The sequence below is a fragment of the Mobula hypostoma genome, chromosome 3, assembly GCF_963921235.1.
Source record: "Mobula hypostoma chromosome 3, sMobHyp1.1, whole genome shotgun sequence".
In the NCBI taxonomy this organism is placed as follows: domain Eukaryota; kingdom Metazoa; phylum Chordata; class Chondrichthyes; order Myliobatiformes; family Myliobatidae; genus Mobula; species Mobula hypostoma.
Genome location: NC_086099.1, coordinates 230,080,115 through 230,099,338, shown reverse-complemented (window position 1 = coordinate 230,099,338; position 19,224 = coordinate 230,080,115). Strand labels below are relative to the sequence as shown.

Below are 19,224 nucleotides of genomic sequence, written 5' to 3'. Positions count from 1 at the left end.
TCAATTTTCAGAAGGCATTCAATAAGGTGCCACATGAGGCTGTTTAACAAGATAAAATCCTATGACGTTACAGGAAAAGTACTGGCATGGATAAAGGAATGGCTGAAAGGCAGGAGGCAGTGAGTAGGAATAAAAGGGGCTTTTACTGGTTGGCTGCCGCTGACTAGAGGTGTTCCTCAAGGGTCATTATTGGGACCGCTACTTTTCACATTGTTTGTTAATTACTTGGATCATAGAATTTGATATAGGTGTACAAAATAATAAGAGGTATAGATAGGGTACTTTTAAGCATGTTTTTTCCACTAATGTTGGGTGAGCCAAGAACTAGAGTTCATATGTTAAGACCATAAGATATAGAAGCAGAATTAGGCCATTTGGCCCATCGAGTCTGCTCTGCCATTTCATCATGGTTGATCCAATTTTCCTCTCAGCCACAATCTCCTGCCTTCTCTCTGTATCCCTTCATGCCCTGAACAATCAAGAATCTATCAACCTCTGCTTTAAATACACATAAAGACTTGGTCTCCTTAGCTGCCTGTGGCAAAGAATTCCATAGATTCACCACTCTCTATCAAAATACGTGACCATATTCTTCCTGAGACTGTATTCCAGGGATGACTACCTGTATTCCATCTGCCACTTCTTTGCTCATTCTCCTAATCTGTCTTTCTGTAACCTCTCTACTTCCTCAAAATTACCTGCCCCTCCAACTGTCTTCATATCATCTATAAACTTTGCAACAAAATCATCAATTTCATCATCCAAATCACTGACCTATAATATAAAAAGAACTGGTCCCAACACAGACTCCTGTGGAACGCCACTAGTCACCGGTAGCCAACCAGAAAATGCCCCCTTTATTTCCACTCTTTGCCTCCTGCCAATCAGTCACTGCTTTATCCATGCTAGAATCTTTCTTGTAATACCAAGGACTTGTAACTTGAGCCTCATGTGTGGCACCTTGTCAAAGGCCTTCTGAAAATCCAGGTACATAACAACCACTTCACCTTTGTCTATCCTGCTTGCTATTTCTTAAAATAATTCCAACAGACTTGTCAGGCAAGATTTTCCTTGAGGAAACCATGCTGACTATAGCCTATTCTATCATGTGCCTCCAAGTACCCTGAGACCTCATCCTTAATAATTGACTCCAACATCTTCCCAACCAGAGGTCAGACGAACAGCCGATAGTTTCCTTTCTTCTGCCTCTCTCATTTCTTGAAGAGTGGAGTGACATTTGCAATTACCCACTCTTCCAGAACCATTCCAGAGTCTAGTGATTCTTGAAAGATCATTATTAATGCATCCAGATTCTCTTCACCCACCTCTTTCAGAACCCTGGGGTATATGCCATCTGGTCCAGGTGACTTACCTATCTTCAGGCCTTTCAGTTTTCCAAGAACCTTCTCTCTAATTATGGTAACTTCACACACTTCATGCCCCCTGACACCTGTAAGTTCCACTATACTGCTCGTGTCTTCCATAGTGAAGACTGGTGCAAAATACTTTTTCAGTTCGTCAACCATTTCCTTGTCCCCCATTACTACCTCTCCAGCATTGTTTTTCAGCTGTCTGATATCAACTCTCGCTTCTCTTTTACACTTTATGTATCTGAAGAAACCTTTGGTATCCTCTTTAATATTATCAGCTAGCTTACTCTCCATCTTTATCTTCTTCATTACTTTTTTAGTTGTCTTCTGTTGGCTTTTAAAAGCTTCCCAATCCTCTAACTTCTCACTAATTTTTGCTCTATTTTATGCCTTCTCTTTGACTTTTATGTTGATTTTGTTTTCTCTTGTTAGCCACAGTTGTGTCATCTTTCCTTTAGAATACTTCTTCTTTGGGATGTATATATCCTGTGCCTTACAAATTGCTTCCAGAAATTCCACCCATTGCTGCTCTGCCATCATCCCTACCCCTCCCAGTTTCACCTATCACCTTGTGCTTTTCCCTCCCCTCCCTCCACCTTTTAACTATACTCCTCATCTATTTTTCTCTAGTCCTGCTGAAGGGTCTCAGCCCGAAACATCGACTGTAGTCTTTTCTATAGATGTTGCTTGGCCTGCTGAGTTCCTCCAGCATTTTGTGTGTGTTGATCCCTGCCAATGTTCTGTTCCAATCAAGTCTGGACAACTCCTCTCTCATGCCTCTTCAATTCCCTTTAACTGATTCCCCCACTGGGCTCAACCATGAGCTGCTCTAAAAAAAAAATCTCATAGGCATTCTAGAAATTCTCCTCTTGGAATCCAGTACCATACCGATTTTCTCAATCTACCTGCATAGTTAAATCCCCCATGACTATTCTAACATTAACCTTTTGGCATGCATTTTCTGTCTTCCATTATAATATGAAGTCCACCTCTTCACTACTGTACAACTCCCATCAGGGAATTTTTTAGCCTTGCAAGGGTGAAAGCTGAAATGTTTAAGGGGAAGATGAGTGGGAACTTCATTCAGGGTGTGGTGAGAGTGTGGAATGAACTGCTAGCGGAAGGGATGGATGTCAATTTAATTTCAACATTTAAGAAAAATTTGGATAGGCACATGGATGGGAGGGGCATGGAGGGCCATGATCTGGGTGTAAATTGATGGGACTGGGCAGAATAACAGTTTGGCACAGACCACAAGGAAATATGCAGATGCTGGAAATTCAAGCCACACACATCAAAGTTGCTGGTGAATGCAGCAGGCCAGGCAGCGACTCTACCTCTTCCTAGAGATGCTGCCTGGCCTGCTGCGTTCACCAGCAACTTTGATGTGTGTGGCTTGAATTTCCAGCATCTGCAGATTTCCTTGTGGTCTGTGCCAAACTGTTATTCTGCCCAGTCCCATCAACTTACACCCAGATCATGGCCCTCCATGCCCCTCCCATCCATGTTTTGCTTGGAACACACATAGCACCAGGAGAATGGTGGGAGAGTGACTACAGCCGCTTTGATATCCCCCAGCCATCCCCAAAATAAATGCTATGCAAAAGAGTCTGCCACACCTGTATTTTTCCCCGCACTGTTGTGAGGCTATGGAAATCTTGTCAAAGGGCAGTGGAAGCCAAGCCTGTGAATGTGGTTAAGGCAGAGGGACTTGTTTTCTTGATAATTAAGAGGTGATGGCTTACTGGGAGTGGAGGGGAACGTGGAACTGTGACTACCATCAGATCAGCTGAGATGTTAATGCATAGGGTCGAGGGCTGAGGTTTAGTGCTTCAGATTACAATCTTACTACTATCTAAGTGGGAGAGCTCCCCACAGCACTTGTCAAGCAACAACCTCATACATTGAGACTCTCAGAATCAAACCTTACACACACCTTACCATCTGCAGGTTTTCTCTTGTTTGTGATTGGACCTTACCAATATTGTCATTTCCAGATATATTGATCGGTGACACAAAGTTTTTTCCCCCTTTAACCCAGATTCAGTTATTAATCACGTACATCAAAATGTACAGTGAAATGCACCATTTGTGTTAACAACCCAACACAACCTCAGGATGCTCTGGAAGCAGCCTGCAAGTGTCAACACACATTCCGGTGCCAACACAGCATGCCCATGATGTTCAGCAGAATAACACAAGCAACAACAATAATAACAACACAACAACATCAACTATAGCTGCACCCATCGCATGCAGGCTACTTTGGCGGCTGGGTCACTCGTGATTTGCCCGGCTTGGGCTACTGATCCCCATCCACAGCATATCCTGAGCCCTTCCTACTCTGTTCTTCTTTCAAGTGCCATTCAATTCAGATTGATTGATTGAGAGATAGTACAGAATAGGCCCTTCCAGTCGTGCTGCCCAGAAATCCCCCAATTTAATCCTGGCCCAATCATGGGACAATTTACAAAGACCAATTAACCTACCAACCCATATGTCCTTGGATTGTGGGAGGAAACTGGAGCACCAGCAGGAAAACCACGGGCAACGGAGAGCATGTACAAACTCCTTATCAACAGCAGTGGAATTGAACCCAGGTCGCCTGCACTGTAAAGCATTCTGCTGACCACAATGCTTCCGTACCACTACAGTAAGTTGTGGTAGGTAATCATCAAGAATTTCCTTGTAAATGAGACATCATGGACTTTGGAGTCAGTATTAGGATTCCAAGGGCTATCCATCCCCCCTTCATCATGCTGTGCTGCTATTTCTGGTTGATGTCCCCTGCCTAGTTGACACCCAGACCCAGAGCACCAAGGTCAAAGATGCTGTCAATCAAAGCATGACTGCCAGGACTGATGATCGAAGAGCCCAGTGTGTGAGCACCAAGTTCAAAGATAAGGGATTTAACAGCCTCTTCAAGAAGCATTGGCCAGAATAGTTCAGCTTAGTTGCCTCAGGTTCCCACTGACAATCTTCCTTTCCCTAAGCAGCAGTCGTCTGTGACCCGTAAAGAAAGTCAGCTCCTCAGTCTCAATGGGCAATATCTGGTCACCAGGAACCAGCTCAGCCTCCTGCCAAATCTGACCTCCAAACATCAGCACAGCCATGAGCCACCCATGGGCAAATACAGAAAGCTGAACTGACAGTAGGTGCCTTCAGCATCAAGGCAACATTTAACAAAGAAGAGCGTGGAGAATAGAGCCAATTAAAAAGAAATCCTTTGGACACAGAGGCAGGAGGCTCTGGTAGACAGAGGCAGCATCACGAGCAGCCAATCCAAAGACACTCAGCTGCATCACCAGAAATACTGTAAAGTCAGGATGGAATGAGAATGCCTGTCTATATCAAGGATCAGCAGAGAGGAGGATCCCAGGCGAAAGACGAACCATTTATGATTAACAAATGAAGATGAAAGAAAATACTAAAGCAAAGACCGGGGCATAGAGTGGCAAGGCTCGTGGTGGATCAGAAGGCTGGGAATTTTACAACAGGTGAAAGTGAGAGACTGACAAGTTAATAAGACAGGAGAAAATTCTTTACGTGAGAGTGAAACAACTCATGTTCTCACTATTGTTTGCTTATTTTGTATTTGCACAGTTTGTCTTTTGCACACTGATTGTCTGTTCATCTTTCTTTTGTGTGTGTTTCTGCATTGATTTTATTGTTGATTTGCATCTAACTGTAAGAAAATGAACCTCAGAGTATCTATGGCGACATACAGGATATGTACTTTTTAATAAATTTACTTAGAACTTTAAGTAAAGTTAAAAGACAATTAGAAGCTTTCTCCCAGGGTAGAAATGTCAAAAACTTGAGGCCATGAATTTGAGGTGATAGGGGGAAAGTTTCAGGCAGATAGACAGGGCAATTTTGTTCTTACACAGAGTGGTGGAGGCTGGAATGAGCTGCCAGAGAAGTGCTGGAAACAGATAGATAGTGATGTGTAAGAGGCTGATAGATAGAGGAACAAGCAAGGAGTGGAAGAATATCGATTGTGTACAGATAAGGGGTTAAATTTATTTCATCATTGCAGTCAACACAGATATTGTGGACGGAAAAGCCTGCTCTTGTACTGTACTGTTCTAAGTTCTACATTCAGGCTGAAATACGTAAGAATCAGTTCTTGGCCTTCAGATATTTATGACTTACGGTAATAACTTGGAGGAGGGGGTGGAAACATATCAAATGTTGAAAGGCCTCAATAAAGTGGATGTGGAGTGGTGGGAGAGTCAAAGACCAGAGGGCACAGCCTCAGAATAGAGGAGAGTCCTTTTAGAACAGAGATGATAAAGAATTTCTTTAGCCAGCGGGTGATGAATCTGTGGAATTCTTTGCCACAGGCAGCTGTGGAGGTCAAGTTTTTATGTATATTTAAGGTAGAGGTCGATAGATTCTTGAATGGTCAGGGCATGAAGGGATACATGGAGAAGGCAGGAGATTAATTCTACTCCTATATACTATGGTCTAATAAAAAGAAACTTAGTTAGCTGTTGACCCTAGAATAAACAGAAGGGCACTTTGTGGTGAGGATATGGGCTCTGGGACAGATGCTAGAAAGGATGTAGAGGTACAGACAGGATGCAGAAGAGGTGTACCCAGATTCTGCCTGGATTAGAGGGCATGAGCTAAAAGGAGAGGTTGCATAAATTTTAGTTGTCCTCTGGAGTGTCAGGCTGAAAGGAGACCTGATAGGAGTTAGTAAAAGTATGTGAGACATAGACGCAATAGATAGCCTGTATCTTTCTCCAACGGTCAAAATGCCTTAATATTCAAGGGCACATATTCTAGACGAGAGGGATAAAGTTCAAAGATGTGTGGACAGGCTTTTTTTTCCAACATAGAGAATAGAATGTACCCAGAATACCCTGCCAGGGGTAGTGATGGAAGTAAAGGCCAAGACAGAGCATGCTCTATGTTCAATGGACACTATACAGATAGATTCAGTGAGAGAGCAAAACCTCTGAAAATGGACTGAATGCAGACGTTCATATTAAGGAGAAAGAAACACAACAGAATCAATCAAGGACCACACACAACAGAGACAAACAAACAACATGCAAAAGACAACAAACTGTGCAAATATAAAAATGTCACCTCTCATCCTCCTTCATTCCAAACAGAAAACCCCTAGCTCAGTTTACTGTAGAATTTCCTCTTAATTACCGGACGTTGATAGGTTCTTGGTTAATCAGGCTGTCAAAAGGAGAATGGAATAATAAATCAGCCATGATAGAATGGTGCAGCAAACTTGTACAGCTGAATGGCCTAATTCTGCTTTTATGTTTATGGTCTCAACCAGTGGTTCCCAACCTGAGGTTCACGGAACTCTGGGTTAATGACAGGGGTCTATGGCATAAAAAAGGTTGGGAACCCCTGGTTTAATCCAGACCTATCTGCATGCACATGGTCAGTATCCCTTTATTCCCATATTCTCAGGTCTCTTGGAATATGATAATGTAATTTTAGGCAGAAGTAGTCAGACAGAGTTTCTATGAGGAAATGGCAGAGGTTTTGAGTGACTATTTTGCATCAGTCTCCATGGTGGAGGACACATTTAACATGCCAAAGAGAGATGTCATGGATGCAATGGGAGGTGAGGACCTTAATACAGTAGCTATCACTAAAGAGGTAGTGCTGAACAAACTTGTGGGCCTGAAGACAGAAAGTCCCCTGGTCCTGATAGAATACATACTAGGGTAGCGAAAGAAATGTCAGAAAATATAATAGAGGCTTTGGTGATAATTTACCAAAATTCTCTAGACTTTGGGCAGGTCCAGGTGTTTTGGAAGTCGGTGAATGTCACACCACTGAAGATGGGACCGAGTATAGTGTATCTAAGTTTGCTGATGATGCTAGATTGAATGGAAAAGCAAATTTTGCAGAAGATACGGAGAGTCTGCAGAGAGATATAGATAGGTTAAGTGAGTGGGCAAGGGTCTGGCAGATGGAATAGAATGCTGGTAAATGCAAGGTCATCACATCGTAAAGAAAAATTTAAGAGCAGATTATTATTTAAATGGTAAAAAAAAATGCAGCAGGCTGCTGTGCAGAGCGACTTGGGAGTGTTTATACATGAATCAAAAAAGGTTGGTTTCCAGGATACTGGCTTTGGAGGTGTGCAGAGGAGCTTCACCAGGTTGAGTCCAGAGACGAGGGGGTTAGACTATGAGGAAAGATTGAGTCACCTGGGACTGTACTTGCTGGGATTCAGAATGAGAGATCTTATCGGAACATATAGGATTATGAAAGGGATAGATATGATAGAGGCAAGAAAGTTATTTCCACAGGTAGGTGATTCGAGAACTAGAGGACATGGCCTCAAGAATTGAGGGAGTAATCTTAGGACGGAGATGAGGAGGAACTGCTTTTCCCAGACACTGGTGAATCTGCGGAATTCTCTTCCCAATGAAGCAGTGGAGGCTACCTCAGTAAATCAAGTCAAGTCAAGTCACTTCCTATTGTCATTTCAACCATAACTGCTGGTACAAAACATAGTAAAAATGAGACAATGTTTTCTAGGACCATGGTGCTACATGAAACAATACAAAAACTACACTGAACTACGTAAGAAAAAACTAGACTACAGACCTATCCAGGACTGCATAAAGTGCACAAAACAGTGCAGGCACTACAATAAATAGTAATAAATAAAAAACAAGACAGTAGGCACAGTAGAGGGTATAGTAGGTTGGTGTCAAGCCAGGCTCTGGGTATTGAGGAGTCTGATGGCTTGGGGGAAGAAACTGTTACATAGTCTGGTCGTGAGAGCCCAAATGCTTCGGTGCCTTTTACCAGATGGCAGGAGAGAGAAGAGTTTATATGAGGGGTGCATGGGGTCCTTCATAATGCTGTTTGCTTTGCGGAGATTTTTCACATAGTTGGAAAATTAAGGGTTATGGGGAAAAGGCAGGTAGGTGAAGATGAATCCATGGCCAGATGGCCTACTCCTGCTCCTATTTCTTAGGTTTTTATGAAGACATTTCATAAGGTGCCACCCAAAACATTACTGCATAATAGTCATGCAGTTAAATAACACAGAAACACACCCACAATCGTTGGACTTCTGAGAGATTAAATCATGTGCTGTAAAAAGCATGCTTGGATTGTGCCTTTAGAGTTCCCTCTGAAAGTCCCTCTATCAAGGACATTTACATACTCACACAGACCTACTCACACACAGGAATCGTTCCTCGATTCATTGAGGAATAGAACACGAGAGCAGGGAGATGATGGCAGAACAGCATTCAACACTGCTTCACTGGTTTGAAATTGCACACAGCTCTGGTCAGCATATTACTGAAGACATGATAAGGAGAGGTAGCATTATTGTCAGGGGAAAGATTGGATAGGCTGAGGTTGTTACTGTAGAATGGAGAGGGCAGATAGGAAAATCAGCTGAGGTGTAAAATTACCACCACTACTTTATCGTTTCCTGTAAGTCACTTTAAATGTAGGCATTTCTGTGCCTAGCATCACTTTATGGACATACAATCAATGTACGTAGGCTACCTTATGTATTTATATTTATTGTTTTAATTATTGCATTCTTTATAGTCACATAGAAACATAGAAAATAGGTGCAGGAGTAGGCCATTCGGCCCTTCGAGCCTGCATCGCCATTCAGTATGATCATGGCTGATCATCCAACTCAGAACACTGTACCAGCCTTCCCTCCATACCCCCTGATCCCTTTATCCACAAGGGCCATATCTAACTCCCTCTTAAATATAGCCAATGAACTGGCCTCAACTGTTTCCTGTGGCAGAGAATTCCACAGATTCACCACTCTCTGTGTGAAGAAGTTTTTCCTAATCTCGGGCCTAAAAGGCTTCCCCTTTATCCTCAAACTGTGACCCCTCGTTCTGGACTTCCCCAACATCAGGAACAATCTTCCTGCATCTAGCCTGTCCAATCCCTTTAGGATTTTATACGTTTCAATCAGATCCCCCCTCAATCTTCTAAATTCCAACGAGTATAAGCCTAGTTCATCCAGTCTTTCTTCATATGAAAGTCCTGCCATCCCAGGAATCAATCTGGTGAACCTTCTTTGTATTCCCTCTATGGCAAGTATGTCTTTCCTCAGATTAGGGGACCAAAACTGCACACAATACTCCAGGTGTGGTCTCACCAAGGCCTTGTACAACTGCAGTAGTACCTCCCTGCTCCTGTACTTGAATCCTCTTGCTATAAATGCCAGCATACCATTTGCCTTTTTCACCGCCTGCTGTACCTGCATGCCCACTTTCAATGACTGGTGTATAATGACACCCAGGTCTCGTTGCACTTCCCCTTTTCCTAATCGGCCACCATTCAGATAATAATCTGTTTTCCTGTTTTTGCCACCAAAGTGGATAACTTCACATTTATCCACATTAAATTGCATCTGCCATGAATTTGCCACTCACCTAACCTACCCAAGTCACCCTGCATCCTCTTAGCATTCTCCTCACAGCTAACACTGCCACCCAGCTTCGTGTCATCCGCAAACTTGGAGATGCTGCATTTAATTCCCTCATCCAAGTCATTAATATATATTGTAAACAACTGGGTCACAGAAAACTACAGCACAGAAATCTAAGCAACACACATCAAAGTTGCTGGTGAACACAGCAGGCCAGGCAGCATCTCTAGGAAGAGGTACAGTCAACGTTTCAGGCCGAGACCCTTCGTCAGGACTAACTGAAAGAAGAGCTAGTAAGATATTTGAAAGTAGGAGGGGGAGGGGGAGATCCAAAATGATAGGAGAAGACAGGAGGGGGAGGGATGGAGCCAAGAGCTGGACAGTTGATTGGCAAAAGGGATATGAGAAGATCATGGGACAGGAGGCCTAGGGAGAAAAAAAAGGGGGAGGGGGGAAGAAACCCAGAGGATGGGCAAGGGGTATAGTGAGAGGGACAGAGGGAGAAAAAGGAGAGAGAGACAGAAATCTAGTCCATGCTGAATCATTCAAGTTGTCTACTCCCATCGACCTGCACCTGGACCATAGCGAGCCATAACCTAACCATCCACGTACCTATCCAAACTTTTCTTAAACGTTGAAATCAAGCTCACATGCACCACTCATTGCACACTCTCACGCTGTAAAGAAATTTCTCCTCATGTTCCCCTTAAACTTTTCACATTTAACCCTTAACCCATGACCTCTAGTTGTAGTCTCACCGAAGCTCAGTGGAAAAAGCCTAATTGCACTAACCCTATCTATACCCCTGATAATTTTGTATACCTCCATCAAATCTCCACTCAATCTTCTCCATTCTGGGGAATAAAGTCTGAACCTGTTCAATCTTTCCCTAAAACTCAGGTCCTCCAGTCCCAGTAACATCCTTGTACATTTTCTCTGTACTGTTTCACCCTTATTGTGTTTGTTTTTTTTGTGCTGCATTAGATCTGAAGTAACAATTATTTTGCTTTCCTTTACATTTGTGTACTGGAAATGACATTAAACAATCTTGAAAGTATGAGGGATTACATGATGTTAATTGGAAGGGCCTATTCCCTTTCCAGAAATCTCTAAGACGAAGGGCACAGACAAGGATGGCACAATAGTATAGAAGATAGTGTAATGCTTTACAGTGCCAGTGGTTCAACTGCCACCACTGTCTGCAAGGAGTTTGCATGTTCTCCCCATGACTGTGGGTTTCCCCCAGTTACTCTGGTTTCCTCCCACATTCCAAAGTTGTGGGCATGGTATGACGGCACCAAACCCATGGCAACATTTGTGGTCTGTGCTGGTCGTTGATGCAAACACCGCATGTCACTGTGTTTTGCAATGTACACTCGAGCAGTGGTGTCGTGGCGTCTGCACCAGGCCTTGAGGCAAGGGGTCCAGACTTGAATCCAGCCAGCTCCTCGCACGCTCTCCATCCATGCTGGGTTGAGTGTCGAGCAGCAACTCGACCTCAAAAACGGACAAAGTGCTAAGGAAACAGCAAAGATTGCCGCCTGATGCGCCAAAAGGTGCGGGGAGGAACAACAAGAAATTGCAACCAAACCAATTAAGTTAATCTGATGTTTAATCTTATAAGAATTTATGAGATTTCACCAAGAGTTTCCATAAATTAGGAAGTCTGGATGAAAATGTGAGTGAGGAAGATGTCCCTGCCACATCTAACCAACAGGAAAGTGGAATGACGCTGAGGAGATCCTTTCTGACTGGCAAAGACACGGGTGGCAGCAGAGCCTGAGCAACGTGGTTTCAGGCTGTAGACAAAATGGTGATTGCAGTAATGAATATGCATCTGAAGGCAAAGGGCCTTGGGTGAGCCCTGCCGACAACCTGAGGACAAGCACAGAGCTGCCACAGGCTCAGAAACTGACCATGGTGACAAATGATTGGAGAGCTAAGGCATTCAAAGAGACTGCAGCACGCTGCAGACATAGCCCTCTGAGACAGGGTGGGCTGAAGCCCTGGCTGGAATAAAAGGTGGAGCTAGCCATAGAAGGCTTTAACTCATCTTCCTCTCCCATTGCACTGATGTCTCACAATTTCCAAGCAATGACTCCCGTTGTTTCCCCACTTACTTATTCCCTTTCTCTGTAACTGTAACAGCATATTCAGCATTCTGTCATTGGTTTTCCCTTCCACCACATTAAATACAGAATGCTACAGTGCAGTACAGAACCTTCAGAAAACCTGCTCGGAGATCGATCTAGCCCTTCCCTCCTACATGGCCCTGCATTTTCTATCACCCACGTGCCTGAGTACCTTCAATGTCCCTAATGTATCCGCCTCTACCACCACCCTGGCAGTGCATTCCCTGCATCAACCGCACACTGTGTAAAAGTAGTTAACTCTGACATCCCCCCGATACTTTCCTCCAATTACCAAAGAATTCTGACTTTTTGTATTATCTATTCTGCCCTGAGAAAATGTCTCTCAATGTCTGCTCGATCTAGTCATAGTCATACTTTATTGATCCTGGGGGAAATTGGTTTTCGTTACAGTTGCACCATAAATAATTAAATAGTAATATGTAAATTATGCCAGGAAATAAGTCCAGGACCAGTCTATTGGCTCAGGGTGTCTGACCCTCCAAGGGAGGAGTTGTAAAGTTTGATGGCCACAGGCAGGAATGACTTCCTATGACGCTCTGTGTTGCATCTGTAGCTCTCATCATCTTACACCCTGCTATTAAGACATCTGTCATCTTCTTTCATTTCAGGAAGAGAAGCCCTAGCTCATTCACCCCATCCCCATAAGACATGCTCTGTAATCCAGGCAGCATCCTGGTCAATTTCCTCTGCACCCACTCTAAAGGTTCCACATCTTTTCTATTATGAGGTGACCAGAACTGAACACGAAGCCCTTATCCTTGGGATCATCCCTGTCCACAGAGACGACTTCAGCATTGGTACAATAATCAGCCAACTACCATAGCAACCCTTCACTCAGACTCGGCAATACTCAGCACTCTACCTTCTACAGTGCCTTCGCCTTTAACCTGGGCCACATCAGGAGCAAGCTTTCCCTTGTCATTTTTGGACTTGTTGCGGCCAGAAGTGCTTGGATTTTTGGTGGGAGGGTGAGCTCCCAAATCTGAGGAAAAAGAATGAGAAGATCAGATAGGAGATGGATTAACCCCATCTCCATGGCCAATGCCTTCTACATTTAAGCAACTCAAGTGCCCATCCAGACACATCCTAAACACAGTCAAAACCCATCACATTCATGTACGTACATAAAACTAATTTCTCTTCAATATTGAAATCGGACCCACACCCACCACTCCTGTGGGCAGCTCATTCCACACTCGCGCCACCTTCTGAGTGAAACTCCCCCCTCCTCAGGTTCCCGATCAGACTTCTGAATACAGAATTAACCCATGAGCACTACCTCACTATTCTTACCTCCCCTTTTGAGCTACTTATTTAAATTTATATATATTCTCATTTTAATTTATAGTATATTTTATGTCCTGCACAGTCCTGCTGCCTCAAAACAACCAATTTCACAACATTTTTCAATGATTTTGATTCTAAATATTTTACCTTTCACCCTTAGCCTATGACCTCTCATTGTAATCACACCCAAACTCAGTGGGAAAACCCTGCCTGCATTTACCTTATTTATACCCCTCATAATTTTGTACGTCTCCATCAAATTTCCTCTCATTCTCCAACACTCCAGGGAATAAAGTCCTCACCTATTCAACCTTTCCCCATAACTCAAGACCTGGCAACATCCTGGTAAATCGGTCCTCCCAATTTTATTGATATCTTTCCTGTAGACACATGAAATAATGCGGATACCTCTCCTTGCTGGCTGAATGGATTTCTTTGTTGCTTTTCCAGCTCCTGATTTAGATTTGCGGCTGGACATGGTGTTAGAACCACGTGGGAATCCAGACAAGGAGCATCACTGAAAGAAAAAAGTACAGTATCTCATTAGGCAGAGGGGCAGACAGTGCCCGATGATGAATGTCAGCTCTGTGGAGAAGGGTATTCACAAGGGTGAGAAAACAGGGTGCTGGGACATTTCTCCAGGTGAGATCACCAAACACTCCACTGCCAAAGGAAATTCCTGGGTGAGAGGAGGTGATGGGGTGGGAGGGGGAGAGAGATTGGGAGGGGGAGAGGGGCTGGGAGGGGGAGAGGGAACGGATGGGGTGGAGAGGAGTGGGGTGGGTGGGGTGTAGGTGATGCAAACTGTGTGTGTGGAGGTGGAATAAGTGGGGTGAAGTGGGGGTGTAGGGAGTTTGGGGAGTGGAGTGTGTGCTGTGGGGGAGTGTGAGGGAGATGGGGTGTTGGAGGGGTGTGGGGCGCGGTGGGTGTGGGAAGGGTGTGAGGGGGAGGGGGTGGAGCAGTTAGGCGGGGTGAGGGGCAGGTGGGGAGAGGTGAGGGGCAGGGATTAGGGAAGGGGAGGCGAGGAGGTGTCGGGGAGTGTGGGGAGTGATATGGGGTGAGGGGGAGAGGGTTAATAGGGGGATGCAGGAGGGACAAAGGAGTAAGGGGGAGGGGGAGAGAGGGGAGGGAGAGGGATAGAGTAAAGGGGGAGAGGGGAGGGGTGTAAGCAAGAGGAGATGGATGTAGATGGGAAGCAGTGGGAAGAGGGAGAGAGGGTTGAGGGGAGGGTAAGAAGTTCGGGAAGGGGAGGGTAGGCCGAGTGGATGGGAGGCTGAGGTGAGAGTGACTGGAAGGAGGAGGATGAAGGGGAAGTGTATAAGAGGAAGGTTGATGGGAGGGAGAGGAGAGTAGGAGGAGTGCGCGGAGATGTGGAAAGAGGAGGAGGATCGTGGGATGAGGAGGGGTGAGGGGAGGGGTGAGGGGAAGGTTGAGAGGAGGATGAGTGGAGAGGAGTTGGAGGAGGGGGACAGGGAAACCATCGCTCACATACCCACCCGGCCTCGCTGTTCACCTTCCGTCTCCAGGCAACGGATGCAACGGAAGTCCCGCCCCATAGGGCTGGCAAACCTGATGCGAAAAGTAACTTCCGGTGCTCTGCACCGTCTGTTGAGTGAGCATGGAGTAGTGTAGTATCTCTCCTCGCCTGTGCACAGTGCGGGGTGTGCCTTGTGGACGGGGAGGGGAGGAGGGAGGGTGGTGAGGGGATTGAGGGTAGGTGGTTTGAGTGAGGAGTGGGGGAGGGAGGGATAGGGGAAGGGTGTGCGGAAGGGAGGGATGGGGAAGGGTTTGCGGGCGGGAGGGAGGGAGGGATAGGGGGAGGGTGTGCGGGAGGGAGGGAGGGATAGGGGAAGGGAGTGCGGGAGGGAGGGAGGGATAGGGGAAGGGTGTGCGGGAGGGAGGGATAGGGGAAGGGTGTGCGGGAGGGAGGGATAGGGGAAGGGTGTGCGGGAGGGAGGGAGGGATAGGGGAAGGGTGTGCGGGAGGGAGGGAGGGATAGGGGAAGGGTGTGCGGGAGGGAGGGATAGGGGAAGGGTGTGCGGGAGGGAGGGAGGGATAGGGGAAGGGTGTGAGGGAGGGAGGGATAGGGGAAGGGTGTGCAGGAGGGAGGGAGGGATAGGGGAAGGGTGTGCGGGAGGGAGGGATAGGGGAGGGGTGTGCGGGAGGGAGGGAGGGATAGGGGAAGGGTGTGCGGGAGGGAGGGAGGGATAGGGGAAGGGTGTGCGGGAGGGAGGGATAGGGGAAGGGGGTGGAACGTGCCTACGCAGAACGCCATGCAAATATCCCCTGAACATTTGCCACATTTCTGCTGTACATCTCCCTGAGAACATCTGTTCCCAATCTATGCTTCCAAGTTCCTGCCTGATAGCTTCATATTTCCCCCGTACTCCAATTAAATGCTTTCCTAACTTGTCTGTTCCTATCCCTCTCCAATGCTTGGGTGAAGGTGATAGAATTGTGATCACTATCTCCAAAATGTTCTCCCACTGAGAGACCTGACACCTGACCAAGTTCATTAAGTTCATTTCCCAATACCAGATCAAGTGCAACATGTCCTCTTGTAGGGCTATCTACATATTGTGTCAAGAAACCTTCCTGAACACACCCAGCAAACTCCACCCCATCTAAACCCCTTGCTCTGTGGAGATGCCAATCAATATTATTGGCCCACTTTCAAATTCCATCCTTACCTTGATGACCTTTTTAGTTGTCTTCTGTTGGTTTTTAAAGTTTCCCAATCCTCTAACTTCCCACTAATTTTATGATCATACTTCCCTAAAGGGTTCTTTTATCTTAAGCCCGTCAATCAATTGTGATTCATTGCCCAACACCCAATCGAGAACAGCCAGTCCTCCAGTGGTGCCAATGACGAGCCACTCCAAAAAGCCATCTCACAGGCACCCCAGAAACTGCTCCTCCTGGAATCCAGCACCAACCTGGTCTGCCCAACCTACCTGCACATTGCAACATTGCAACATTGCCCCCTGGCATACACTTTATATCTTTCATTATAATTTGTAAGCCACCTACTTACTATTGTTTGGGGTTACATATACCCATCAGGGTCTTTTCACCCCTGCAGTTCCTTAACTCTATCCAGAATAATTCCACACCTTCTGACATCATGTCACCGCTTCCCTGTGGCCCAACTTCATTTTTTACCAACAGAGCAATGCCAACCACTCTCCTTCCTCCCTGTCCTTTTGGTAGAATGAGTGTTTTTGGATATTAAGCTCCCAGTAACTCTATAGAGTCATAGAGTGTGAGGGTGAAAGGTGAAATATTTAAGGAGTATATTAGGGAGAACTTCTTCACACAGAGGGTTACAAGAGTGTGGAAGCAGCCGTCATGGATGTGAGTTCAATTTCACCATTTAAGAAAAATATAGGTAGATAGGTATGTGGAGCATAGAACGCTATGGTCCAGGGATGAGGCAGATTAATGGTTCAGCAAGGACTAGATGGCCGAAGTACCTGCTTCTGTGCTGTAGTCTTCTGCAACTGTACGAGTATAAAGTTATTGGAATTGGTTTATTATTGTCACTTGTTCCAAGACAGAGTGAAGAGCTTGTCTCTTATACCATTCATGGAATACAAATCATCACACAGTGCACAAGGGAACAAGGGAAATCAATAACAATGCAGAATGAAGTGTAACAGCTACAGAGAGAGTGCAGTACAGGTAAACAAGATCAGAACAAGGTAGTTTGTGATGTCAAGGTTCCACATTGTCATACTAGAGATCTGTTTAATACTATTATAACAATGAGGTAGCTGCTGTTCTCAAGACTACTGGTACATTCTTCATGGTTTTTGCATTTTCTGCCTGCAGCACAGTGGAAAAGAGAGAATGTTCAGACTGAGAGAGGCCTTGATTATGCTAGCCACCTTCCTGGGGCAGCAAGAAGAATAGACAGAATCCATACAGGTACGCTCCAGGGAGATGCAAATCGATATTTGGGAAATTAAAATTAAAATCTCCCATCACAACAACTCTGTTATTATTACACCTTTCCTTGATCTGTTTCCCTCTCTGCTCCTCGATATCCCTGTTGCTATTGGGTGGCCTATAAAATACACCCAGTAAAGTTATTGACCCCTTCCTGTTCCTAACCTCCACCCACAGAGATTCTGTAGACAATCCCTCCATGGTGTCCACCTTTTGTTCAGCCGTGACACTATCTCTGATCAACAGTGCCATGCCCCCACCTCTTTTGCCTCCCTCCCTGTCCTTTCCGAAACATCTAAAACCCAGCACTTGAAGTAACCATTCCTGTCCCTGAGCCATCGAAGTCTCTGTAATGGCCACCACATCATGTGTTACACCTTGTCAAAAGCATTCTGAGAATCCTAGTACATGTAACACTCAGCTATATCAACTCACGTTCATCTTGGGGAAACTGCCGTCTGCCTGCCAAACTGTGTCTACGTTTGCGTACATGCTGTGTAATGCACCCATAACGTAAAACATCAGACAGTACACAATGTACGATTAAATGATTACACTTTATAACTCTCTTAGGTGGTGTGATTACTAGAAACAAATAACACAAAGGTGCCAATCAGTAAGTGTATCAGTCTTGTGCACGAAATATAATTCATTGCAGCTCACGCCTTCCCGATCAATCCACAATCGACCTCTGACAGCATCCGAACCGTCGAATTCCAGTATCAGCTGTCTGGGAACCACCAGCCACTCCCGCACTCACTTTAGTAAGGCATTTGACAAGGTTCCACACGGTAGGCTTATTCAGAAAGTCAGAAGGCATGGGATCCAGGGAAGTTTGGCCAGGTGGATTCAGAATTGGCTTGCCTGCAGAAGGCAGAGGGTGGTGGTGGAGGGAGTACATTCAGACTGGAGGAATGTGACGAGTGGTGTCCCACAAGGATCTGTTCTGGGACCTCTACTTTTCATGATTTTTATTAACGACCTGGATGTGGGGGTAGAAGGGTGGGTTGGCAAGTTTGCAGACTACACAAAGGTTGGTGGTGTTGTAGATAGTGTAGAGGATTGTTGAAGATTGCAGAGAGACATTGATAGGATGCAGAAGTGGGCTGAGAAGTGGCAGATGGAGTTCAACCCGGAGAAGTATGAGGTGGTACACTTTGGAAGGACAAACTCCAAGGCAGAGTACAAAGTAAATGGCAGGATACTTGGTAGTGTGGAGGAGCAGAGGGATCCCGGGGTACATGTCCACAGATCCCTGAAAGTTGCCTCACAGGCGGATAGGGTAATTAGGAAAGCTTATGGGGTGTTAGCTTTCATAAGTCGAGGGATAGAGTTTAAGAGTCGCGATGTAATGATGCAGCTCTATAAAACTCTGGTTAGGCCACACTTGGAGTATTGTGTCCATTTCTGGTCACCTCACTATAGGAAGGATGTGGAAGCATTGGAAAGGGTACAGAGGAGATTTACCAGGATGCTGCCTGGTTTAGAAAGTATGCATTATGATCAGAGATTAAGGGAGCCAGGGCTTTACTCTTTGGAGAGAAGGAGGATGAGAGGAGACATGATAGAGGTGTACAAGATAATAAGAGGAATAGATAGAGTGGATAGCCAGCGCCTCTTCCCCAGGGCACCACTGCTCAATACAAGAGGACATGGCTTTAAGGTAAGGGGTGGGAAGTTCAGTGGGGATATTAGAGGAAGATTTTTTACTCCGAGAGTGGTTGGTGTGTGGAATGCACTGCCTGAGTCAGTGATGGAGGCAGATACACTAGTGAAGTTTAAGAGACTGCTAGACAGGTATGTGGAGGAATTTAAGGTGGGGGCTTATATGGGAGGCAGGGTTTGAGGGTCGGCACAACATTGTGGACCGAAGGGCCTGTACTGTGCTGTACTGTTCTATGTTCTATGTTCACCCTTTCCCTTCGCTTGCCTCGCCGAAAAGACCGTGAGCGAACTCTCAGTCCCACCATTCAAGATAGCATAACAGGTCATCATTGGTTCGTTCCCTGATATCTAACTTTAACCCAAACATTGCAGCTACAGAGAAACATTACCTCAT

The 19,224-nt window shown here is 45.4% G+C and overlaps 1 protein-coding gene and 1 long non-coding RNA gene across 2 annotated transcripts in view; one reads left to right on the top strand and one right to left on the bottom strand.

The window, feature by feature from the left end:
• Positions 1 to 14,903, bottom strand: part of LOC134343691 (IQ motif and ankyrin repeat domain-containing protein 1-like) — a 150,843-nt gene extending 135,940 nt beyond the window's left edge. Inside the window, exons 1-3 of the mRNA XM_063042445.1 lie at positions 14,714 to 14,903; positions 13,626 to 13,734; positions 12,793 to 12,912 (exon numbers count right to left, since the gene is read on the bottom strand). Coding sequence (XP_062898515.1) covers positions 12,793 to 12,912; positions 13,626 to 13,695 — 190 coding nt within the window. The 5' untranslated portion in view covers positions 13,696 to 13,734; positions 14,714 to 14,903. The remainder of the gene's footprint in view (positions 1 to 12,792; positions 12,913 to 13,625; positions 13,735 to 14,713) is intronic.
• A 1,880-nt stretch (positions 14,904 to 16,783) lies between these two features.
• The window catches only part of LOC134343690 (uncharacterized), a 36,938-nt gene continuing 34,497 nt past the window's right edge, over positions 16,784 to 19,224 (top strand). The window contains exons 1-2 of the long non-coding RNA XR_010017322.1: positions 16,784 to 16,898; positions 17,049 to 17,144. This is a non-coding gene — a long non-coding RNA (uncharacterized LOC134343690). The remainder of the gene's footprint in view (positions 16,899 to 17,048; positions 17,145 to 19,224) is intronic.